This window comes from Rhincodon typus, chromosome 15 (genome assembly GCF_021869965.1).
Source record: "Rhincodon typus isolate 14 chromosome 15, sRhiTyp1.1, whole genome shotgun sequence".
Taxonomy (NCBI): domain Eukaryota; kingdom Metazoa; phylum Chordata; class Chondrichthyes; order Orectolobiformes; family Rhincodontidae; genus Rhincodon; species Rhincodon typus.
The window spans coordinates 1,087,108-1,114,165 of NC_063346.1; the positions used below are offsets into that span (position 1 = coordinate 1,087,108).

Sequence of the window (27,058 nt, forward strand, 5' to 3'; positions counted from 1 at the left end):
TTGAATGTAATATGTTGAACTCCAGTTGAAATCCTTTTGAGTCAACAGATTCCAAAAAGACGGAGCAGGGAAAAAATCACTTGACTAAGCCAAACACATATGAAACTATCCACTCAAGTGTGGCTTAGTGAATAGCATGCTCACCTAGGTCAAAAGGTTATGGATTCAAATCAAACCCCAGACAATCATGTTCATTATCCAGGGAGACATTCCAGTACATTACCGAGGACATTCAGCCTTCAGGGATTGGCACTGGGCAAAGGGCACACTCTGCTGGTGATAGGGTGGCAGGCAAGAGCATGCTGGTCTGGGGAGAACTGACTGCCTTTCGGTGAAAATGGTCAATTAGTGTTTCGAAATTTGAGGCAAGTTGCTATTTACCTCTTTTGCATGTCGTAAGCCTCTTTCCCATGCACTCTCTGCTGGAGGTTCCAAGGGAATGGGTGGCATCAATTCATCAATCACTGGAGCACCCTAGTTCAGAAAGAGAGAGTCCTTTATGTAAACAATATTGTCAGTGCTTAAGCTTTATACAGAATTACACAATCTGGATCTTAATCCTCAGCAGCCAGAGGCAGAAACAGCAGTTCACAGTAAAGTCTCCAATTAAAGGACAGTGACTGCCATCTACTGGTCGCACTGGGTCTGCAGGTGGTAGTTATGGTGTGAACCTGAAATATTCCATATCCAATCATTATAAATGACATATGCCCAATCATCAAGTAGCCACAATTTTCACCTCAGGAGGTGATGGCAGAGAGATACTGTCATTGGACCAGCAACCCAGAGACCCAGGAAGTGTTCTGGAAACTCATGTTCCAATCCAGGGCTTGGATTTATTACTTATGTTTCTGATGTAGTACCAAGGGAGTGTCTTTCCAGGTGATAAAGTGAACCTAGGCAGCAAATGCCCTCTCAGAAGGACACGTAAGGCCTAAAATGCACTGGAAGAAGAGAAGTCTCTTCACTCTTCCCTAACTCTCCTCATTCAGCTATTACTGGATGTGCTTTTAGTTGTATAGAACATAAGAAAAAGGTGAAGCAACAGACCATTCAGTCCCTAAAGCCTGCCCTCCAGTCAACAAGATAATTAAGGAGTATAAGGGCAGGAGTATACTCAAGAGGGAAATCAGGAGAGCAAAAGGAGGACATGAGATAGCTTTGGCAAATAGAGCTAAGGAGAATCCAAATAGATTCTACAAATACATTAAGGTGAAAAGAGTAACTAGGGAGAGAATAGGGCTCCTTAAAGATCAACAAGGTCATCTATGTGCGGAACCGCAAGAGATGGGTGAAATACTAAACAAATATTTTCCTTTATTGATTCATGGGATGAGGACATCACTGGCTAGGTCAGCATTTATTGCCCATTGCTAATTGCCCAGAGGGCAGTTATGAGTCAACCACATTGCTGTGGGTCTGGAGGCATATGGGCCTTTGCATCAGTATTTACTGTGGAGAAGGATATGGAAGCTAGAGAACGTGGAGAAATAAACAGTGATATCTTGAGAAGTATCAATATTACAGAGGTGATGGTGCTGGACATCTTAAAACACAACAGTGGCTAAATCCTCAGGACTTGATCAGTGTACCACAGAATTTTGTGAGAAGCTCGGGAAGTGATTGCTCGGCTCCTTGATGAGATATCTGTGCCATCGATAGGAGGGTTTATCTCAGAGTGCAACTGGACCTTGATCAGATGGGCCAATTTGAACTTGGGTCCCCAGAGCATTACCTGGGTCTCTGGATTAACATTCCAAAAACAATACCATTCAGTAGCGTCTCGTCGCCTCCTCTTAAAGTTAACCCTTTCATCCCAGGCATCATTCTCATGAATTTCTTTTCAGCTGTCTCCAATGTGAGCATTGTAAGGTCAGCAAATTTGGACACACTGCACTCTGCCCCACTACAAGGCATTAAGATAGACAGAAAATAATTGAGGGTCTCTGACTGACTCATACAGCACACCATTTGTTACATATTTCCAACCTGAAAAGATCCATTATCCCTACTGTCTTATGCATTTTAACCAGTCCTCAATCCATGCTAACATATTACCCCCAATACCGTGAGCTCTTAGTTTGTGTAATAACCTTTCACGTAGTACCTTATCAAATGCTTTCGGGAAATCCAAATACACAACATCTGCCAGTTCCCCCTTATCAACTCTGCTTGTTATTTCCTCAAAGAACTCTAACAAATTTATCAAACATGATTTTCCTTTCATAAAATTGTATTTGATTGTGTTAAGCAGTTCTAAATGTCCTGCTATTTCTTCCTTAATAATGGACTCTACATTATCCCCACAATACATGTTAGGTTAACTTACTTATAGTTTACTTATAGTTCCCTGTTTTCGGTCTCCCTTCCTTCTTGTATAGGGATGTCACAGTAGATGCTTTCCAGTCTGCTGGATCCCTCCCAGAATCGAGTGAGCTCTGGGATATTTCAGCCAATGCCCCCACTATCTCTCCAGCCACTTCCTTTAAAGCCATTGAATCCCTTCATGTTCCAGAATAAGCCCAATCCCAACACCTCATAACCTTACTCTCCTTCTCTAATATCTCCTCACAGCCCATCACTGTGGCCCCAAAATCACTCCAAATACTCCTGCTTTCAAATGGCATTATTTTTATCTGATGACTCATTAGAAAAGGGGATGATTTTTCTAATTAAAGGCTATTGAAAAATAAACTATGATTCATGAAAGTTGTACATAAGTCAACTTGTTACCCTAATCTTTGCACTCTGTAATCCAATGCAACTGATTTCTATCTCTATCGTAAATCAATCAATCAGTACTATAACGTAAATCTTACAATAGGTACAGGATAAAACACTGACAGATGCATCTGCAACCTGCTCAGATATTAATAAGATTTATGGGGTTTGACTTCAGCCATTCTGGCTCAACAAAGTCACCTGCAGGTAGCCACTATTAACTGCAGTGCTTTGTTGGGCTTGATGGCAGCTGAACATAGTTTGGATTCACGCCATTGTACTCCAGGAGAGGGAACCTTTGCATACAGAAATTTCAGCAAAGTTCAGCAAACACAAACCGTACTGCTTCTGAAAAAAAACTGTTCACGAAATATGGTCATCGCTGTCTAGTGTGGCAGTTATTGCTCATCCATAGTTTCCCTGGAGGTAGTGGTGGTGAGGCACCTTTTTGAATGCTGCAGTTCTGGTGGTGCAGGGTCACGTAGAATACTATTAGGAAGAGAGCTCCATGATTTGGGCAATTTGACAGTGAAGGAATGGTGCATGGCTAGGAGAGGAATTTACAGGGGGTGGTGTTCACAGGCATCTGCTGCCCTTGTCCTTCTAGACGGAAATGGTCATGTGTTTGAAAAGTTGTGGCTGGAGGACCCTTGAGGAGTAACTGCAGTGCACCTTGTAGATGGTACAGCGATGGGAGTGAACATTGAAGGTGGTGGCTGGGGTACCAATCAAGAGGACTGTTTTATCCTGGATAGTTTTACTGTGCTACAGATATTTTCTAATTAACCTGTTCAGAGATGTTACTTCACCACTCTGGAGCAGATAGGTCTTGAACTGAGGCTTCCTGGATCAGAGGTAAGGAAACTACCACTGCACCACAAGAGCCCCTCACTGTTTTATCCTGGATAGTATTAAGTGCTTTGAGTGTTGTTGGAACTGTACGCAAACAGGCTAGTGGAAAGTATTCCATCACAATCCTGACTTGTGCCTTGTAGATTGTGGACAGACACTGGGGAAACAACAGATGAGTTACTCAATGCAAGATTCCAAGTCACTGACCAGCTCTTGTATCTCCTGTATTTAAATGGCTTGTCCTGCTCAGTTAATGGCCCATGGTAACTCCTAGCATGCTGATATTGGGAGATTCAGTTATGGTAACACCAATGAAACATCAATTGGCGATGGTTGGTATCTCTATTGCTGGATACGATCATTGCTTAGCACTTGTGTGACATAATGTTACTTCATACTTGTCAGCCAAAGCCTGGATGTTGCCTAAATCTTGCTGACTTAAGACACTTATTGCTTCAGTTTCAGAAGTGTTGCGAACGGTGTTGAAGATTGTGCAATTATTAGGGGATGTACCTATGTTTCACCTTATTATGGACAGAAGTTCAATGATGAAACAGTTGAAGTTGGTGAGCCTAGGAAAATGCCCTGATCTTACAGGATCTTGTGGTGCTGTGATACTGTCCCCACTTCTGGGCCAGAAGGTCTAGGTTCAAATTCCACCTGCACTAGATATGTCACAACATGTCTGAAAAACCCGACTGAAAAAACCTGAGGAACTTGGGTCTTGAGGCACAGTGGTAGTGTCCCTACCTTTCAAGCTCGAAGGCCTGGTCTCAAGTCACACCTGTTCCAGAGGTGTGTCATAACATATCTGAACAGATTGACTGGAAAGTATCTACCTGGGGAACTACTATCTATGAGGTAGGAGTCCTGGTACAAGTCCTGCAGGTACAAGGCTGTGTGTAACTTAAGTGCTGGAGCTAGGATGGTTGACACCCAACAACCTCAACAATCTCTTTGCATTATACATGACTCCAACCAGCAGAAAGTTTCTCCCAGGTCCCACTGACTCCAATTTTGCTGGGTCTCCTTGAAGCCACACTTAGTTCAGATTTAGATCATCTCAAGTACAAGCCTAATCTTAGGTACAAAATAGCCATGAATTTCATGCACTTGGGATCGCTTAACCATATCATCTCATAGGGCCTCATTATTCCCATTGTATCAATCACAGATAAGGTCATCTTTAATCACTTGTGAATATCAATCTCCAACTCTCTATTCTACATTCCAACCCTACCTTTTTCCATATCAGCTCCCAGAAAGAATTGTCCTCCACTTTACATAATCTTTGCACTTTTCTTATCTTAACAGCATAGTTTCTGGCTCTCCAATCACCGCAACAGTTCCACAACTATAGATATTCTCAACTGCACACTTAACTCCATTGTTGATGTCCTAAATCTTAATAAAACCATTACTCTCTTTCATCCTTAGCCACTTCCCCTTAAGCTTACTAACTTAACACAAGGCACAGCCTTGGAAGGATATGGTGGACAACTGATTTAGTCACTTACTCTCATCTGCTATAGCTCTGATGCGGAAGTGCTGGTGTTGGACTGGCGTGGACAAGGTCAAAAATCACACTGCACTAGGTTATAGTCATACAGGTTTATTTGAAAACACAAGTTTTCAGAGCTTCGCTCCTTCTTCAGGTGTTACTAAGAGAGGTAATATCTGATACAGAACTTATAAATAAAAGATCAAAGGGTCACACCATTGATGAGAATATATTAAACAAGCCAAACTCCTTTCAAGTCACTGTTTATAGACAGTCAATGGGGCATTTTATGAATTCCTACTTCAGAAGTAAACTCAGCCTGACTCCAAACCAAAACACAAACAGATTCTAGACAAGGCCTCACACCTAACATGCGTTGTCTGACCTAAAATGTCACCTCTTCCCTCAGGACATTGACTTGAATGGAATTCAGGGATTTACATATACATAGTAATCAATTAAAATCTTGTAACTGATTAAAGATTTAATAGCAATTTAGGTTTGTTTAATATATCCTCATCAGTGGCGTGACCCTTTGATCTTTTGTTATATATTCTATACTGGATACTTTCTCTCTCACTAACACCTAAAAAAGGAGCGAAGCTCCAAAAGCTTGTGTTTTCAAATAAACCTGTTGGACTATAATCTGGTGTCATGTGATTTCTGACCTGCTATAGCTCACCAACTAACATCACCCTGGAATGTAAAGATAGCCCCTGGATTCTTCTTTGTAACACAAACCATGTGAATCAATATTGCTTATAGCTTTCTCTCTTCAGGTAATGTCCCTCTCTCCCTGTATTTTAAAAAAATTCAGTCACAAAATGTGGGCACTGCTATCTAGCCCAGCACTTATTGCCCAGACCTAGTTGCCCTTGAGATGGTGGTGAACTGCCCTGCCTTCATAAACCATTATGGTTCATGTGGTGTAAGTATATCCACAATGCTGACAGTAAGGGAATTCCAGGTTTTTATACAATTAATAGCTAAGGAAGAGCAAACTAGCTCCAAGTCAAGATGGCATATGATTTTGAATGAGATTTACAGGTGGTGGCATTGCCACACCTTTGTCCTTTAGGTGGTATGGCTTGTAATTTTGAATGGTGCTGTTTCAGCCTTGGTAAGTTGTTGTAGTGCATCTTGTAGATGGTTTATACTGCTGTCATCGTGGTGGTAGAACATGTGAATGTTACAGATTTTAGATGGGGTGCCAATCAAGCAAATGAAAAGGCAGGACTCATTTCTACATAGCCTTTGTCATGGTCACTCCTACCAATACTTTCATGGACAGATGCCTCTGCGATAGATAGACCGGTGAGGACGAGGTGAAATACGATTTTTTCTCATTGATTCTTGTGCATTTGGAAAAGCATGGCCTAATTAGGGACAGTCAGCATGTCTGTGTGCAGGGCAGGTCATGTCTTACTAATTTGATTGAATTTCTCAAGGAGGTGACAAAGGTGATTGATGAGGGTAGAGCAGTGGATGTGGTCGACATCGACTTTAGTAAGGCTTTTGACAAAGTCCCTAATGGTGGGCCCATTGAGAGGATTCAGATGCATGGGTTCCATGGTGACTTGGTTGCATGGATTCAGAACTGGCTTGCCCACAGAAGACAGAGGGTAGCAGTGGAAGGGTGTTTTTCAAGGTGGAGATCTGTGACTAATGGTGTTCCACAAGGATCCATACTGCGACCTCTGCTGTTTACGATATATATAAACGACTTGGCTGAAAACGTGGATGGGTGGATTAGTAAGTTTGCAGACGATACAAAGATCGGTGGAGTTGTGGATAATGTAGAGGTTGTCAAAGGATATAGTTGAATATAGATCAGTTGCAGATATGGGCGGAAAAAAGTCAGATGGGAGTTTAATCCAGGTAATTGAGAGGTGCTGCACTTTGGGTGATCAAATGTTAAGGAAAAACATACAGTTAATGGTAGGACCCTGAACAACAATGATGTACAGAGGGATCTTGAGGTTCAAGTCCATAACTCCGTGAGAGTAACCACGTAAGTAGATAGGGTGGTGAAGGCTGCTTATGGCATGCTTGCCTTTATCGGTCAGGGAATTGAGTACAAGAGTCAGGATACCGTGTTGCAGCTTTAAAAGTCTTTGGTTAGGCCACATTTACAGTACTGTGTTCAATTCTGATCGCCACATTACAGGAAGAATGCGGAAACTTTGCAGAGGGTGCAGAAGACATTTATCAGGATGCTGCCTGGATTTGAGGGCATAAGCTACAAGGAGAGAAGAACTTGGGTTGCTTTCTCTGGAGCAGCAGAGGCTGAGGGAAGACTTGAAATAAGTCTATAAAATTATGAGATGCCCAGATGGGATGGATGGCAAGGGCACAGAATGTACTCTGGGGAACTTGGTAGACTGCCCCTGACTGAGCTACCAAGTCTAAAGGACATGGCAGCAGTCACAGTCTAGCAGCTGGTATTGAGGATATGGAACATAGAACTGTACAGCACAGGAATGGGCCCTTCAACCCACGACGTCAAGGGCAGTCCACCAAGATCCCCAGAGTACATTCTGTGCCCTTGCCATCCTCAGCACTCCTTCATACTAGTGTTCAACATATGCTAGTAATGATTCGTCAATCGGATGTAGAAAGGAGGAAGCAATTAGCAGGATATTTCATGTTTGACCTAGAGTTAAAATTGGAGGCTCCCAGAGCAAGTCTCTCTCAACTGTTATTACCTCAGGTGAATACAGAAAATACACACACTTTGCAGATTTATACACAAACTCGCAATTCCTCAGAGGGATGTCTTTTCTATTTCATTGATCACTTATTGGAAATTTAGAAATATATACAAAACAAAACACGCTCGCACCACAAATGGACACGAGATAGGAATGTGACCAAATGAGTTAAATCTGAAATTTATTATTCAGGATTCTGGGATGTTGGAGAGATCACATTCTGTCATTCCATTTGAATTTTCAATGAGAACTAATGGTTCATGTTTTTGCACTGTACTGGAGCAATCCACATGAGGATTCCAATCAAACTTCACAAAGATTGCTTGATTTTTCTTCCTCCTGGTCCTCTCTCAAAAAGTCCTCCCCCAACAAGAAATTTCTGAGTTTAGGAAGCTTCTAATGGTACTCAAATTTTACAAATGTATGACTAGACTATAAAGCCTCCAGGTGAGATTTACAAACTTAGCTTAAATCAATACTCACCAAAACATGTGTTTCCTGAAAAGAAAACAGAAAATCAGATCATTAAAAAGAGAGTCTTCAATATTTAGTTTTAAAGTTCTGCTGAATTTCTGGCTTGGTGATTAGACAGGATTTACTAGATTAACAGCCATGCTTTCATTGCTTAACACGTTATCTATTCTCTGAAAGTAAGTTTTCTTCAGGTTACGGTCTGATCAAATGCTCAGACCCACTGATAACAGCCTATTGCCTCTGCAACCTAGGGCTGCAGAGATGTACACTATGGGAAATCATAGAATCCCTACACAGTGTGAAAAAGCAGGCCATTCGGCCCATCAAGTTCATATCAAGCCTCTGAAGAGCATCCCACCCAGACCCACCCCTACACGAGTTTGCCCGAGTTCTCACCCGTTTGTTTTTACGTAGAGACGTTGATAGAAGAACAAATTTAGAGCTCATCAACTGATCAAGCAACACTGTCCATTAAAATCTTTTTCAAACCTTCAATCCAACCTCCAAACTCCTCATAAAATTAGCAAATCAGATGGATCACACAAATGGTAGAACTGCCAGGGCTGCATGTTCCATTTTAGATAAGCAGTGAAGCACAGAACAGGAGCACAATCATTGTATAATAAGCCTTCATTTACAGGAACACACATGACAAAATGTACCCTCAAACCAGTTTCAGTATGTTCCCATTTACAGAAAGACAAATACATCTTTAGTTAATGCCAACAAATAGAATTATCAATTTAGTATACAAATTAACACTGCAGGTCAGACATCCTGGAGCATTGTGCAATCTCAGATATTTGCCAGCCTGACTTCGAGCAATTTCCATTTCTGTTTAATTAAAATTTGATTTGATTTATTGTATCACATGTATCTAAATACAGTAACAAGCTTTATTTTGTGAGCAGGGCAGGCAAATCATAGCAAACTAGGACATACAGATCATAGAGTGCTTAAACAGAGTGAGGCATACAGGTTTATGGCTGCACAGGAGGTGCACAAAGTAAGATCAACATCATTTGAAGTTACAGAGGTCCATTTAGCAGTCTAATATTAGCAGAGAAGAAGCTGTTCTTGAACCTGTTGGTGCACATGTTCAAGCTTATCTTCTGCCTGAAGGAAGAAGTTAGAAAAGAGTATTACCAGGATAGGAGGGGTCTTTTATGGTGTTGGCAGCATTTCCACGGCAATGAGAAGCATAAGCGGAGTCCATGGATGGGAGGTTGGTTTCCATGATGGTGGGCTGTGCACACAACTTTCTGTAGTTTCTTATGGTCAGATCTGTATCAGATGTGTCTGTATGGAAGGAAGTGCTATCACAGCAACTAGCTTGCAGCTTTAATTATGTGGGTTACTAGTCTTCCATGATATTGCTACTTGGTAAGATTTCCTTTAGAGTCTTCCACTAAGGGATTTTCACAAGAGTAGTGTAGACAACACCACAAGGCAATATTGCTCAGAAATATTTAATTGCCCATTCAAAATGTTAATTATATTGTTGAATGGGCAGTGCTGTCTCAGCGTAGATTATGGGTGGACCAGCTGTATTTTCAACCTCATCAACCACAAGAGTGCACAGTTATATAGAATGCGTTGTTTGAAAAGGAATGGAGGATTACATATTGTAATGGAGAATGATTGATGATAATAGATTTGAAGCTTTGGGAACAAAAGTATTTTGGTAGAAGGCAGTGAATGAACATGAATGATGATGGATAAGAGAAAATAGCTGTAGACGGCTGGTCAGTGAGACCAACCATGTGTGTGGAGTGGCCATGAGAAGCAATGCATTTGGCAGGATGGTCATGAATATGTGGTGGAAAAGTTCATATGATGGGAAACGTTTGTGAAGATTAGCAGAATGGTGTTCAATTCAGAGGAAAGGGGCAAGAGTTGCCAAAATGGAGATTCGAGACAATGTGGAGGGTGAGCAGCTAAGGTAAGAGGATCTCTCTCCGACAAGTTCAGGGTGCCTGCACGTAAAAGGAGAATCTTCAGCGACGGAACAGGATCAGATGCTTGACAAAAAACAATTTAAAAGAGTAGGGAAATAATAATTACAGCACCACTAAAATGTTTTAGTTGAAGGCTAAGGAGGCGATGACCTAGTGGTATTATCGCTGAAGTGTCAATCCAGAGACCCAGATAACATTCTGGGGACACGGATTCAAATCCTGCCACGGCAGATGATAGAATTTGAATTCAATAAAATATCTGGAATTAAGAATCTAATGATGACCATGAATGCATTGTCGATTGTCATAAAAACCTACCTGGTTCACTCATGACCTTTAGGGAAGGAAACTGCCATCCTTACCTGGTCTGGCCTATATGTGACTCCAGACCCACAGCAATGTGGGTGGCTCTGAACTGCCCTTTGGGCAATTAGGGATGGGCAATAAATGCTGCCTGCCCAGCAATGCCCTTATTCCGTTAATGAATAAAGAACAAGAAAAATGAAACTATGATTTCTTAAAACTGATTTCAATTCATAGATGGAGCTAAAATACAGACAAAATCAGGACTGCAGGAAGTACAGAAACGGAGTCCAGAGGAGGCAAGTTAAAGGAGTGAAACTTAGTGGCAAACTGCCAACCCAGAGGCAATCATCTTGAACAGCATTATTCCAGATAGAACAAATGGCATAAATAAGATAAAATGAATTAAAGGAAAGAAATCTTTAGACAGATGATATAGATGTCATAAACAGTTAAATCAGAATCCATAAATATATTTTTAAAAGGAATTTCAATAAATAGCTGAAAAGGAGGAACATTAAAGGATAGCAGGAGTGAGACAGATAAGATGGTTTAGGAAATTACCACCACAATTCTGTTCAGCCAAATGGCCAACGCTTGTGTTCTAACAACCTGTACTCACTTACCCAAGGGTTGGCCTGCATTAATGGATGGGGTCCCAGGTGATGTCCTCCATTTGGTGAAAAAGGATCTGGTTTGGCTATCAGTGAATAATTTCCTTTGTCATTTATTCCTGGATGAATAAATCGACAATTATTTCCCCACGTGCAGTTACCTGCAAAACAACAGATTTAAAAACACTGAGGAGAGAAAAACCAAAATGTTTAATTATGTTTCAACACAAACTAACAGTAAGGAATAACTGACTTATTAATCTGTCAATCTGTGTAGGTTCTAAGCAGGGCTTAGTTGAGTTAGCACCAACACGCCCTGCCCAGCAAAGCTGACTTTGTCTGATAAGTGCCTTGATGCTGGACATGTTGGCTTGGGACAGCAGCATTCTCAGCTCAATAAAGAAACTGTGACATCAAGCACCATACCAGGATGTAAACACATTATCTAAATTGACAATGCTGTCTGTCACTGAACAAGTGCTGGATGAGGGTTTATCATTTTCAGTAGGCATTGAGGCTCTGTTGGGCATATATAAAAAGAGGTACACTTGAATGAAAGCCAACAGCTCTCCCAGTGTTCTGACCAACACCATTCTGCAAATAATAATTCAGCAAATCAATCATTAATTTACAGTTTGTGGGAACTGGACACATAACAAAACACTGCAGCCAAATGATGTATGAAAAGTGAATTCACACACAGCAAAGAAATTTGGGCATTGAGTATACGGAGGTGCAATACAAATGCAAAATCCTACTTTCTTCACCTCAGCAACATCCTCCAGTCCTATGTCCCAGCTGCAACTCTCTTATCATCATATCCTTACCATATGTTCTCTTTTCACTGCTCCACTCTCTGTAGCACAGCCTCAAAGACATCATATCCCTTAGCTCTAGAATTCTCCCTCTACATTCCAACTTCGCTTACTATACTTTCAAAACAAAAACCTTCAGTACCTATTTTCAGATGAGATGTTAAAATTAAAACCTTATTTGATAAATCTGAGCGATTAATGGAATTATTAGAAGAACAGCATATTTACTTCACTGATATGTACAGCCTCGAAGTGCGTTTCAATTTCAGTTGAAGATTGTGATGTTCACAATTTAAGCTAATAAATCCAGCTTTTATTCCACTCATCTACATTTCAAATGAACATCTGCGTCTATCAAACCTGTATCTTTTCAATTCAATGTTGGCACTCCCAAATCAGACAGCGACTGTTGCATACCTAAAGGTGTACACTTGAAGAGTGCTGGCCTCCAATTCATTGGTCTTCACCATAGTTTGTGTTATCTTTAGAAAATATCACAGAATTGTTATGGTGTAGGAGGCCATTCAGCCCATCATGTCTACACCAGTACTCTAAATGAGCATCAAGACTTAGTGCTATTCTCCTGGATTTTCCTTATGAGAGCAGTCACTCTGTCATCAGCTGAATTAATATTATCTAATAAAATGGTTGTGCTGACACATTTGAAAAACTGGAAAGTACCTGTTTAGTGTGTGACATACAAGCTATTGAAATCCTTCCCATTTTTTGGAAACACATTTCAATGCAGACATAAAGCATTATTGCCCTATACCATGAAAACAATAGGATTAGCGACCCTTCAGGATTGTCTTTAGTCATTAGGATTGAGACACGGACAAGTTTGTTCACCCAGTGTCATGGGGGCAACAAAGGAATACAGGGATACAATGAGAATATGGAATTAATATCGCGGATAAGGCTTGATTATAGTGAATGATGAAGCTGACTCGAGGGACCAAATGGCTTAAGTCAATTAATTATTTTGTATTCTACAATCACATGCTCATCCAATTCCCCTAAATTCCACTCAGTGATAAGTGAGTCATAAGGCAGCAAAGTTAAAACATTTTAGTAAAGTTTGTGATGTCACAGAAGTATACAACAGCAAAGTGTTGTTCAGTGAGTTAAGTGTTAAAGCAATTGGAAAGTATTAATGCAGTAAGTGATTGAAGCAAAGATCACTGCAATTTTAAAAGGAAAAGCTGGATAAATATTTCCAGGTAAAGATTCAAAGGTATGGAGGCATGTGATTAGGTTTGGATTAAACTAAGTGAGCTGATGCAGACATGCAGGGTTGGATAGCTCTAACAAAAATCATATATATTTAAATTATTGAACACATTACTGGAGTTCTTATTGGGGGTTGAAAGGAAGGTGGAACTAAAAAAAACTCACCACAAAGCCGTTTGGGATTAGGGCGGGTGGTCTACATTACATTCATTACTTGATCTCATACAGCAAGGGAAGAAAAGCAACATGAAAAATGTGCTCTACATAAACGTACATTGTTGCAGACATTACCAAGATGTGAAGTAAAAATAGAAAGTGCTGGAAATGTTCATCAGGTCTGGTAGCACTTGTGGAGAGAACGAAGGCGTTATGTTTCAGGCACATTGCTGTTAGAATAGTTCCGATGATGCGTTGTACCCGAAAATATTTTTTTCACCCTTTCTCCACAGATACAGCACTGTTCTTATGACAAATAAAGTCTAGTTGAGTTTATAAAAAGTACAGCAGTGCCTATATCTCCTTTTGTACAAAATCTCTGGGTCCTTCAAAAAAAATTTTAAAAATTACAGATTAGAAAACTATAACCTGATTGGAATGGGGCCGCTGCATTAAAAAATTTACAAATTCTGATACAAAGAAATTACTACATTTTTAGTTGTAAGAGCAGACAGCATAACAACATCAAAGTACACCATTAATCCTTTACCGGAAACAAATGCATTTGTTTAAATAGTTAATTTAAATTGGCTTTGCTTATTATGCCTCATCTCAATTGCAAGCTTAAAAATTGAATTGCAAAGAAATTTACACGTAAACAGACAACAAATCCTGCAAGAGAATCCAGGTGAAACAAGCTCAGAAAGAACGATTCTTCAGGCTCCTTTTTCATCTAATAAGGAGCTGTTAGAATGCAAATACATTCCCAAATTGGGAATTACCTTTTATGTAGAATCTGCAGATAGGCTTTGGTCGGACTTTTCTTTCATTGGGATCTTTCACTTCACCTTCCTCAAGATCGTCATCCTAGCAACAGGAGGTCAAAGAAAAGGTCACCATACAAAAAAAGTAACAAAGAAAACAAGTCAGCCATAATGAATGCCAAAGTCCAAAAGGGCTGCTCCCTCATTGTACAGAGACAACTGGTGGTGAGTTTAACCTGAGGGTCACCATACCTCAGGCAAAGGGAGGCTTGAGTAAAAGGGACCTTCATGGTAACCTCCAACATCTCAATATTAATGTTTGGTAACACAGATATAACGTTTTATTTTCTCAAATTGCCTCCAATTGTGTACAATTTTCTGTAGTTGGTAAATAGAATATTTATATAAATAGTATAATATAGAAATAAGGATTATACAATTCACATGAATAAGATTCATTTAATTTTGGGTACAAACAATGAAATTTGAACTAGACAAACAATTAATGGGAGTAACCAACTTAAGTTTGGTTATAAAAGCAATTTCAGTGGCTTGGGCACAAGACTGGTTCAATGATTTCAACTGTATCTGACTAGTAGGAAAGGAGCCAGGAATTTGTAAATTAATAGGATTCTGTGTACAGTTAAAAGCAGCTGGAAATATCAAGGGGAAGATATAAACAATCCCATGGCACTATCTTGAAAAGCAGGGTAGCTATCCCCAATTTCCTCGCAGATCTTCAATTCCTCAAATCACAGAATCAGTACACCACAGAAGGAGGCCATTCAGCCCATCATGTCTTTTTTTCAATCATTCACGGGATAAGGGTGTTGCTGGCTAGGCAGCGTTTATTGCCCATCCCTAATTGCCCTCTGGGGCAGTTACAAGTCAACCACATTACTGTGGGTCTGGAGTCACATGTAGGCCAGACCAGGTAAGGATGGCAGTTTCCTTCCCTAAAGGACATCAGTGAACCAGATGGGTTTTTCCAACAAGTGACAATGGATTCATGGTCATCATTAGATTCTTAGTTGCAGATATTTATTGAATTCAAATTCCACCATCTGCCGTGGCAGTCTGCACCAACTTCCTGAAGGAGCAATTCACCCAATGCTAATCCCCTGCTTCCAATCCATAACCCTGAACATTCTTCCTTTTAGATAACAATTCCATACTCTCTTGAAAGACTCAAATGCATCTTTCTCCACCACACTCTCAGGCAGTGAATTCCAGATCTTAACTACTTACTGTATCTCCTCAAACCTGCATTGCTTCTTTTGACAATTACGTTAAAGCTTCCCCTCTTGTTCTCAATCCTTCCACCTGTGAGGACAGTTTCTCCCATCTATTCTGCCCGGGTTCCGGAAGATGTGAATATCTCCATCAAATCTCCATTCAACCTTCTCTTCTCCATGGACAACTGTCCCAGCTTTTCCAATCTATTTTCCTAAGTTAAGTTCCTTATCTCTGGAACCATGTTCATGCATCTTTGGAGCCTCCCCAAGATCTTTGCATCTCAACAGGAGGAGAGATCAAATTTGTGCCTTCTACAAGTTTAACTCTGTGCCCTTGCTTATAGTCTATACTACTATCAAGAAAGATTGCGAAACTGTTTGTTTTATCAACTGCACTTTCAATTTATTGTCGTCTTCAATGGCTTTTGCACATAGACGTGCAGGTCTCTGTGCTGAAATTTAATCCGTGATCTGGAAATTTACATGTAAACAGACAACAAATCCTGCAAGGGAGTCCAGGTGAAACAAGCTCAGAAAGAACTACTCTTCAGACTACTTTCTCAGCTTGTACTTTAAGGAGCTATTAGAATCTAGATACATTCCCAAATTCATTTTAAAATTTTAAAATTAGAGTTTGCCCTTTTACAGCAGAAATGAGAGGAAATTTTCTCTTTCAGAGAACTGACAGATGTTGGAACTCTATCTCAGAAGCTGGTGGAGGTGGGGACATTTTTAAGGCATGGTAGATAAATTCTTGTTCGGTAGGAAATCAAAGACTTTTGGAGAGAAATGGGGATGTGGGATTCGGAACACAAAGAGATCAGCTATCAGATCCTACTGAATGATAGAGCAGACCTGTCAGGCTGAATGGCCTAATCCTGCTCTCAATTCACCTCTCCAAAATGTTGCTTATGTCCCAATTATTCCAGGAGCTCTGAACAAAAAGTTCTGACTTTGTTCAATAGTCTATGGTGCAGCATTTAATTAGAACGCCTTTCGGTTTCCACGTACACCTCATCAACAGCACTGCCCCAATCAACTTTCTCTGCTTTCTCTTTACAAAACTCCAGCAAGTCAGTTAAGACATCACAACAACAGATTCTGATCATAATCACATTAGTAATTGTGGAAGTTTGCTGAACACAGATTGGCTGCCGCATTTCTTACATTATGACAAAGTCTATACTTCAAAAGCATTTTTTTGTCTTTAAAATGCTTCAAGATGCCCAGTGATCACTAAAGATGCAAATATTCCTTGTCCCCGCCTCCCCCACCACACACGCGCACACACAGTGCAGCCAAATGAACTCATTAACTGAACCAGCTGTTCTCAATAAAAAAAGCTTTACACATATATTTATGGAATGTTATAGGATTCTGCACAAATACACTTGCTGATAAAGGAACAGTAATAAAATACAACATTAACAAACAGTTGATTGAATAGCAAAATGTATGAAAATAAAACAGAACTGTGGATATTGGAAATCTGGAACAAAAACTAAAATTACTGGAGAAACTCAGCAGGTCTAGCACCACCTGTGGGAAGAAAACAGAGTTAATATTTTGAGTCCAGTTCTGATGAAGAGTCACCTGACTCAAAACATTAACTCTACTTTCTTCCCACAGATGTTGCCAGACCTGCTGAGTTTCGCCAACAGAAAGTACTGCTTGCATATATTTTTGGATGAGGAAACAGTGATGCCAATTAGCAGTAAGTATCAAACCACTGTCCATCATTTATGCATATGATCTGGAGTTGAGAACAGAAGACATGGGCAGATTTCCAATATTTTTCTTGGGCATACTGCATCAACTACTCGCCACAGAAAATACTCATTTTGCATTTCTGCTAAATGCACCATAAAATAAAACCCAACAGATGTTATCTGCAGCACCAACTGAAAACTGAAAACCTGCACCTAATATCACCATTTGCATAGGCAAGTTGGCACTGGGGAGATGCACAAGTGGTGCTAATCTCAACAGATCAGGAATCCAGAAGCCCAGGTTACTTGTCCGGAGACACAAGTTCAAATCCTGCTACAACAGTTGGTAGAATAGGTATTTCTCCTATAACATGTGTTTCATTAACGCGAATTAGCTATAACGCAATTGATGAATAGTAGACGCTGTTTGGATGACGCAAACTTTCTGCTGTACAGGTATAGTAATTTCCCTATAAAGTGATTTTCTATGACGATTTTCTATAGTGCAATTTTGTCTAGCGTGAGGTCGCACAAGAACGTAACTATCGCATTATAGGAGAAATACCTGAACTTATAAATTCAATTAACAAAATATCTGAAACTAAACCTTAGTTCCATTGTCATCATCACTGAGACTATCACGCTGCAAAATTACATCTGGTTTGCTTACATCTTTTAGGAAACAAAATCTGCTGTCCGCACTTGGACTGGCCTACAGGTGACTCCAGAGTCTCAGTGACATGGACAGTTTTTTCTGTTCAATTACAAGAACAACAGGGCACAGGTTTAAAGTATTTGTAAAGCAGCAAATATGAAGCGAGATTTTCTTTTTCTCCTCGACACAGCCAGTTGTTAGGGTCCAGAATGTATTGCCTTGAAGTGTGGTGGAGTTAGGTTCAATTCAGACATTCAAGACAGCATTGGACAATTATTTGGTTAGAAATAATGTGCAACAAAATGGGTAAAAGGTAGGACATTGGCACTGGGTAATAGGTAAAGTCGACATCATTCCAGAGGACCGTAAGGCTGCTCTCTCACTAGGAGGAGACAATTGGTGGTTTAACCTGATGGTCACTAGGCCTCAGGCAAGGGGAGAAGCTGAAAAGAAGAGCCCTTCATGGTAACCTCATGGTGTGGGAATTGAAACATTCTGCATCACAAACCAGCTATCCAGGCAACTAAGCTAACCAAATCCCTATTTGGTGATAATGCTTGCTTGAAGAGCTGATGCAGACATGATGCAGTGGAATGGCCTCCTTCTGCATTATAACACTTCTGTGAAAAGGGTTGTACATTTGTAGAAGAGACAGTTCTGGACTTAATTTTAGTAACTGAAGCTGAGCAAGTGCAAGTGGCATTAGTGGAAGAGCATTTTCGTGGTTGTTACATAACTATGAGAGGGTCAGCCATGAATGGCCACCTACTATCTCAATGTTATATTCCTGCATTCTCCCATACATTTCGATACCTTCAATATTTCAAAAGTTATCAATCTCTCTTTTGAATATACTCAGATGCCTAGCTCATCCTTCTGTGGTAGTCAATTTGACAGGGTGACCATCCTCAGTGAAGAATCATTTCCTTATCTCAGTTGTAAATGATCTACCTTGTATCCTGAGCCTGAGGCCCCTGGTTCTAGACTTCCAAAACGGGGGAAATATCGTCACTAGCCTATCCAGCCCTAATTGAATTTTATAAGTTTCAATCATATCTACTCTCATTCTTCTAAACTCTAATATAATCCAGTCATATTTAGTGCAATTGTTGTGGGGAGGCGATGCCCTAGTGGTATTATCGCTGGTCTGTTAATCTAGAAACTCAGATAATGTCTGGGGACCTGGGTTCGAATCCTGCCACTGCAGATGGTGAAATTTGAATTCAGTAAATATCTGGAATGAAGAGTCTAATGATGACCGTGAATCCATTGGTTGATTGTTGGATAAACCCATCCGGTTCACTAATGTCCTTTAGGGAAGGAAACTGCCATCCTTACTTGGTCTGGCCTACGCATAACTCCAGACCCACAGCAATGTGGCTGACTCTTAAATGTCCCCTGGGCAATTTGGGATGGGCAATAAATGCTGCCTATCCAGTGACACCCTCATCCCGTGAACAAATAAACAAAAAATTATGGGAAAAGATAAAGATATATCAAGAGTAAAAAGTGTAAGTTGGCAAAGATCAGTTTTTTACCAAGCAGAAAGGAGACTGGCAGAAGTGTTCAGGAAACAGTTTGAATGCCATGTGCTGTTGAATATAGAACATAGAGCAGTACAGCAAAGCAACAGGGCATTCAGCTCAACATATCTGCACTAAGTATGATGCCATTCTAAACTAATCCCATCCGTCTGCACATGGTCCATATCACTCCATTCTCTGCTTGTTGATGTGTCTGTCTAAATGCTTCTTAAATGTGGCTAACATCTCCACTTTTACAACTTCCCTTGACAGTGTGTTCAAGGCACCTACCAGCCTCTGCATAAAAAAAAACTTGCCTCCCACAGCTCTTTTAAACATTCCCCCTCTCATTTTAAACCTAGGCTCCCTAGTATTTGACATTTCCACCCTGGAAAAAAGACTGCGACCATGGCTTCTCATAATTTTATATTCTTCTATCAGGTCACCCTTCAGCCTCCAACACTCTAGTGAAAACAGTCCAAGTTTGTCCAATCTCTCCCAATAGCTAATACCCTCCCATTTGGGCAACATCCCAGTAAATCTCTTCTGCGTCCTTTCCTAAGTCTCTGCATCCTTCCTATAGTGTGGCAACCAGAACCGCACACAACACTCCAAATGAGGCCTAACTAAAGTATTATATAGCTGCAACAACGTTTATACTCATTGCACCGACCAATGAAGGCAAGCATATCATACGCCTACTTTCACTACCTTATCCACTTGTGTTGCCACTTTCAGGGAGCTATGGACTCGCACCACAAGATCTCTCTGTATATCAATGCTTCCTAAGCATCCTGCCATTTAATGCCTACTTTTCTCTTGCATTTGACCTCCCAAAGTGCATCACCTCATACTTGTCCAGATTAAACTCTGACTGCTATTTCTCAGAGTTCTGAGAAAAGGGCACCAGACTTGAAACATTAACTCTGACTTTTTTTCTTCACTGATGCTGCCAGACTTGCTCAGCTTTTCCAGCAACTTGTTTTTGTTCCTGCTATTTCTCCACCCAACTTTCCAACTGATCTAGATCCTACTGTATCCTTGACAATCTTCTTCACTATCTAAATTGCCATCAATTTTTGTGTCATCTACAAACTTACAAACAGACCACCTACATTTTCATCAAATTATTTCTATCAATTACAAACAACAGAGATCCCAACACTGATCCTGTGGAACACCACTGGTTGCAGACCTCCAGTCTGAAAAACATCCCTCCAAAACAACCCTCTGTCTTCAATGACCAAGCCAATTTTGTACCCAACTTACTAACTCACCGTGGATCCCATGCAACCTAATTTTCTCAACCAGCCTACCATGAAGAACCTTGTCAAATGCTTTAGTAAAGTCCATGCAGACTACATCCATTGCCCTACCCTCAATCACCTTCATCAGTTCCTCAAAAAACTCAATCAAATTTGTGAGACAATACCTCCTCTGCAAGCTACGCTGTCACTAATAAGTTCATTCTTTTCCAAATGTGAGTAAATCCTGTTCCAAAGAATGTTGTCCAAAATTTCCCTACCACTGATGTAAGCCTCACTGGCCTATAACTTTCTGGATTATCCCTGTTGTCCTTCTTATAAAAAGGAACAACATTGGCTATTCTCCAGTCTTCTGGGACTTTGCCCATGGCCAAAGAGGATACAAAGATCTCTGTCAAAGCTCCTACAATCTCCTCCCTTGCCTCCTTCGGCATCATGGGATAGATTCCATCAGGCGCTAGAGACATATCTAGATTAATGCTTTTCAAGACACCCAAAATCTCTGCCTTCTTAATACAGACAATCCCTAGAATATCAACATACCTCTTCTGTAATCTTATCATCTATGTCTTTCTCTTTGGTGAAAACTAATGCAAAGTACTTATTAAGGACCTCATCCACTTTGTCTGACTCCTTGCATAAATTAAGTTTTTGTTCTTTACTGAACCTACTCTTTCTCTAGCTAGCCTCTTGCTCCTAGTATATAAAATGCCTTGGTATTCAACTTAATCTGACTTGCCAAGGACACTTCATGAATCCTTTTAGCCCTCCTAAATTCCTTGTTGAAGTTCTTTCTGCTTCCTTTGTATTCATCAATAGCCTTTTCCGGTTTCAGTTTCCTAAACTTATATATGCTTCCTTTTCCTTTTTGACTAAACTTTCAATATCACTCAACAACAAAAACAGAAGTTGCTGGAAAAGCTCAGCAGGTCTGGCAGCATCTGTGGAGAGAAATCAGAGTTAATATTGCAGATCCAGTGACCCTTCCTCAGAACCGCTTGTCTTCCAGGGATCCCGAATCTTGCCATCTTTATTGTTCACTCTCATTGGAATGTGCTGGTCCTGAACTCTGATCAACTGACCTTTAAAAGACTCCAACATGTCAGATGTGGATTTATGTTTGAACAGTCACCCCCAATCTAATTTTTCCAGTTCCTGACTAATGCTGCTGTAATTAGCCTTTGCCCACTTTAGCATTTTCACCTGACGACCAGACTCATCCTTATCTATTAATATCTCAAAACGTACGGAATTATCATTATTTTCCCAAAATGCTCCCCCACTGAAACTTCGATCACCCAATCATGCTCATTCCTCAATACAAGGTCTAGTATGGCCCCTTTCCTAGTCAGACTATTTACATATTGTGTCAAGGAACCTTCCTGGATGCACCTAACAAATTCTGCTCCAGCTATGCCCCTGGACCTAAGAGCACCCAGTCAATTTTGGGGACACTGAAAGCACCCATACAACCACCTTGTTCTTTCTACATCTTTCCGAAGTCCAAAGATGTGCAGGTTAGGTGGATTGGTCATGGTAAATTGTCCATAGTGTCTAGGGATGTGCAAACTAGGCGAGTTAGCCATGGTAAATGAGGGGTTATGGGGATAGGGTGGAGTTATACATCTGGGTGGGATACTCTTCAGAGGGTTGGTGTGGGCCTGATGGGCCGAATGGCCTCTTTCCGCACTGTAAGGATTCTATGATTCTATATCTACTTGCACATCTGTTTCTCTACCTTCCTCCTTAGTTGGAGCATGCAGTGTGCGTCCTGAAGTCACCATTGCAGTGAGACAGACTGGGAAGAGTAACGTGCAATCAGTTGTTGAGTTGTGAGGCTTAACTTGATTACTTGAGGTGTCTTATTTTGGTTGCTACATGCAATAAAGTTTAAATCATTGTTTCAAAGCTTGATGGTCTATGAGATTTCTTAATAAGTAGCTGAATTAAAGGAAACTTCTGGTGATTTACCCACAACATACCTATTTAAAAGAGAGACGAGGAAACATTTTTCCTGAGTGTGTCGAGTGTCTTTTGAATTCCTGTCCTCAAAAAGAGGTGGATGCAGAATTGAAAAATATTTTTAAGGCAGAGACATGTAGGCACTGGATTACTGAGGGGATGAAAGATTATCAGGGAAATGCAAGAATGTAGAGTTGACTTTCAAATCTGATCAGATCACAGTTTTATTAAATAGTGCAGTAGGTTCAAAGGGCCAAGTGGGCAATTCTTGTTCCTTGCTCTTAATCGCAAAATAATGTAATTTACAAGGTATTCAAGGAAATGGAGATGGTTGTGAAGATTTTCTCAGTAAGAAAAATTATCAAATGAAGAAAAGGAATGACATTTCCAATTCAAGACCCTTGGATGTTAATGAGCACATAAAAGTAAAAAAGGGAAGCATATGTGTATTTTTATTCATTGCTGGGATCTGAATATGGCTGGCAAAGTCAAAATGTACAGCCTCTCTCTGAATAATAGTTCAACACTACATAAAATGTACACAAATACAGATGGTGCAGAGTAAAATTATAAGGGAAGTTAGGGAAAAGGCAGTATCAAAATATGGATGGAAAATCAAGAAAATCCAGAGATATTTCATACATATAACAGGAGCACAGGGATAAGAGAGGAAAGAATAAGACGAATTAGAGACCAAATTCATGAAATACTCCTGATCCACTTAAGAAGCCAAATAGGGCTTGAGCTGGATATCTCACACAAAAGAGGGCCCTCTGACAGTGTGGCATTCTGTCAGCATGGAGTGAAACCAGACACCACAACTTCTGACTTTGAGGAAGAAGTGTTACCCAGTTAACCAAAGCTTACACAGCAGGAAAGGGGTGTCTGGATGGATGGAAAGAGGGAGGGGAGAAAGGTGTGAGGTGATGAGTGTGAAAAATACACAGATACTTGTTGATGATTTCCTGCTTTTGGAACAAAGGAGTTCTATGCCGAATGCCAGCCACAGCAGGATCTGTATATAAACAGCAAAAGTAGGCCATTCGATCCTTCAAGCCTGAACTGCCATTCAACAAGATTACAGATGATCTAATCACAATCAAAAGGCCATTTTCCTGCACAACACTATTACCTTGGAGATCAAAAGGCAAATGGAATGTTCACCTTTATCAAAGGGGACCAAGTATGTTAGGAGTGAAGTTTTGCTACAGCTGTAAAAGGCATTAATGAGACAATAAGTCCTTTGTATACTTTATGTAAGGAGGAACATGCATTGGAGACTGTTCACAGAAGTTTCACTAAACTGGGAGTGATCAATGACCGGCTGCCACTATTCTCTGGAGTACAGAATTTTATTGATATTAATAACCCTTTTTACCTTCATCTTAATATCAGACCTTTTATTTGAAAACTGTTTCCTATAGTTTAGATTCCCTTAATAGAGGAAATATCTTCTCAGCATCTACTCTGTCAAGCCCCTCAGAATGTTGAATGTTTCAATAAAATCACCTCTCATTCTTCTAAACTCCTTTAAGTAAATGGCCCAACATTCTCTAATAAGAAAATCCTATCATATCGGGAATTAGTTTAGCGAACTTTCTCTGAACTGCCTCCAATTCATTTCTATCCCTCACAGAGGCCAAATTATACAAAGGATTCTAGGTGTTGTCTCATCAATACCCTTTACAGTTGAAGCAAGATTTCTCTATTTCAAACTCCACTCTGTGCTGGTCCCCCACCTTGAAATAAAGGCCAACATACCATTAGCCTTCCTAATTATTTGCTGTATTTGCATACTAACTTTATGATTCATGCACAAAGATATCCATATTCTGCTCGCTGAGCCGTTTCGTCACCCTGCTAGGTAACATTGTCATTGCGCCTCCGGCAAAACGCTGGTGTTGCGTCCTGCTTGTTATTTATATGCAGGACACAACACCAACGCTTCACCGGAGGCGCACTGATGATGTTACCTCGCAGGGTGACAAAATGTCTGCATCAATCACACTGGCTCGGTGAGCAAGTCTACAACCTTATCCCCAACCTGAGTTACAAATCTTCTCAAAAACTTTAAGCATCCATACCCCTATATCACAGTAATTAAAAATCACAAGAGTGCAGTAAGGTACTTTGCAAGCGTTCAATACAGAAGCTTGAACATCTGTCATTTCTGTTTGGCAGTCTACATTTCTTGGGATAAAATTGCTTAATATCATACCTCAACTTCTCCTTCATCAAGCTCCCCATCGTCTTCATCCTTTTTTCTCTCACGAAATGAATCTTTTCTGTCTCTTTCAGACTTTCTCTCTTCAAGTTGACTTTTCTCCATTTCACCCTCCTTTGGAGAGTCACTACTTTTCTCTTCCGTGCTTTGTTTTTCACTGTCTTCTGTCACAGCCCCTGGCTGTTCTTCAGGGACCTCCTCATCGTAGTCCAGCTCATGTTCATCCAAGTCCCTGATGACAGAAGATGCTTCGTCCTTGGAATCATTTGCAGTCTCCTCATCAATTTGGGAATCCTGTTTCTCAGAAACAGCTTTATCAGTTTGCTCAGTATTGGAAGTTCTTTTTGGGCTTGCAACATTGTCGTGATCAAATCCTGCATCCAAGTCTTTAGATGGCTCCTCACTTCCACTTTCTTCACTGTAATCTCCTTCTTCTCTCAACTTTTCCTCCTCCTCTTCTGCCTCTGATTCATGGGTTTCCCCATTGTCCCGACTCCCCTCATTCTCAAGTTCACCAATACTATGATTCTCAGCATCACTGCAATGGTCGTTATCCTCAGAATCAATGCATTCTCCATCATTGTCTGAACGTTTGCTTATGTCCTCTTCATCATCGTTTTCATGCCCACCCTCAAGCAATAGATCATCTTCAGAGAGTTGGTCCTCAGGGGAATGAGGGTCACGATCAGGACTATCCGAGACATCCATTGGAGAACAATGTTATTCTGTTACAAGAGAAAAGTATGTGAATATATTTCACCCACAGGTGCTCCAGCATTTTCTCCACTATACTGTGCACACTTTGCATTTAAGCATATTATTGACACCAAGTCCAGTCACAAAGTTCCTCAGGTCAATATAGTCAATAATACTAAAATTTTGCCAAAGGTCCGTCTATGTTCGACCAAGTCAAAACACATGTATTACACAGAAAGTGGAACCCAGCAGAAATCTTTAAATGAAGTTTTTGATTTTGAATTAAAAACCTGCAACATCTGATTAGAAGTGTCAAGACTAAACTAAAAAGAACACAGCAAACGACAACAAACCAGGAAACACACCCCAGCAGACATTTTAAGCTTAGCCAGCTAGTAACAAGGTGGGTCAAAGAACAAGCAACTTAAAGAACAAGAAGCATGTGAATTAATTTCAAGAATAGGAGGGGATCAGCAGAATTGGAAACAGGGAGGCAGAAGTTTTGGTGTATTATTCTTTTATGATCAACCTTTGAGCGAGACCTGGGAGACAAATTTCAGAAGTGCTGCCAGAAAAGTGGGGGTTGTGGTGATTAGAAATTCCCTAGGTCACATGAAATTCTGCAGTGAGGAGCCCAATTGCTGCTACTGAGGCCAAAGGGAGTTGTAAAAAAGACAAATCTTGCTTCATTTGTATAGCATCTTGGTTAGACTGTACATGGAGTACTGCACACAAACTATTTTGGTCTCCTTATCTCAGGGCAAATATTATTGCTATAGAGGGGGTGGAATGAAGGCGGCAGGCAGTCCTATGAAGACAGATTAGCCTGTATTCTCTAGTTTTTTAAGAAAACTACAAAATCCTTAAGGTGATAAACAGGGTAAATGTAGGTGAGATGTTTACCCAGGTTGGGGAGTCTAGAACAAGTGGGCACAATTTAAAAGTAAGGCGATGCCACTCAGGTTGGAGACAAGAAGTTCTTGTACTAGACTATAAAACCACAAGATAAAGCAGAGAATAAGACTACATGGCCCAGCTAGTCCGCTCTATCATTCAATCATGCCTGATATGTTTCACAACTCCATTCTCCTGCCTTCTCCCCATAACCTTTGTTCCTCCTTCTAATCAAAAATCTTTCTGTGTTTAAGATACTCAATAACATGGCCGCCACAGCCTTCTGTGGCATGGAGTTCCACAGATTCACTGCCCTCTGGATGAAGAAATTCCTCATGTTATGGCACGGTGGTTAGCACTGCTGCCTCACAGTGCTAGGGACCTGGGTTGGCATTCCACCCTCAGGCGACTGTCTGTATGGAGTTTGCACATTCTCCCCGTGTCTTGTGGGTTTCCTCCAGGTACTCCAGTTCCTTCCCACAGTCCAAAGATGTGCAGGCTAGGTGGATTGGCCATGCTAAATTGCCCATAGTGTTCAAGGATGTGTAAATTAGGTGGGTTATAGGGGAACGGGTTTCGATGGGTGCTCCGAGGGTTGGTGTGGCCTTGTTGGGCCAAAGAGTCTGTTTCCACACTGTAGGGATTCTATGATTCTACAATCTATGATTATGGTTGTCCCTTCACTTTGTGCTCCTGGCTCCTAGTCTCTCCTACTAGTGGAAACATCTTCTCCATATTCACGCTATCCAACCCTCTCAAGTATTATGTAAGTTTCCATGAAATCTCTTCTTATTCT

General features: G+C 40.6%; 1 protein-coding gene across 1 annotated transcript in view; it reads right to left on the reverse strand.

Annotated features, from left to right (window-relative positions):
- The window catches only part of LOC109927193 (zinc finger CCCH domain-containing protein 18-like), an 82,446-nt gene that overhangs the window by 37,064 nt on the left and 18,324 nt on the right, over nucleotides 1–27,058 (reverse strand). The window contains exons 2-6 of the mRNA XM_048605933.1: nucleotides 24,667–25,397; nucleotides 14,118–14,202; nucleotides 11,147–11,295; nucleotides 8,269–8,283; nucleotides 382–474 (exon numbers count right to left, since the gene is read on the reverse strand). Coding sequence (XP_048461890.1) covers nucleotides 382–474; nucleotides 8,269–8,283; nucleotides 11,147–11,295; nucleotides 14,118–14,202; nucleotides 24,667–25,380 — 1,056 coding nt within the window. The 5' untranslated portion in view covers nucleotides 25,381–25,397. The remainder of the gene's footprint in view (nucleotides 1–381; nucleotides 475–8,268; nucleotides 8,284–11,146; nucleotides 11,296–14,117; nucleotides 14,203–24,666; nucleotides 25,398–27,058) is intronic.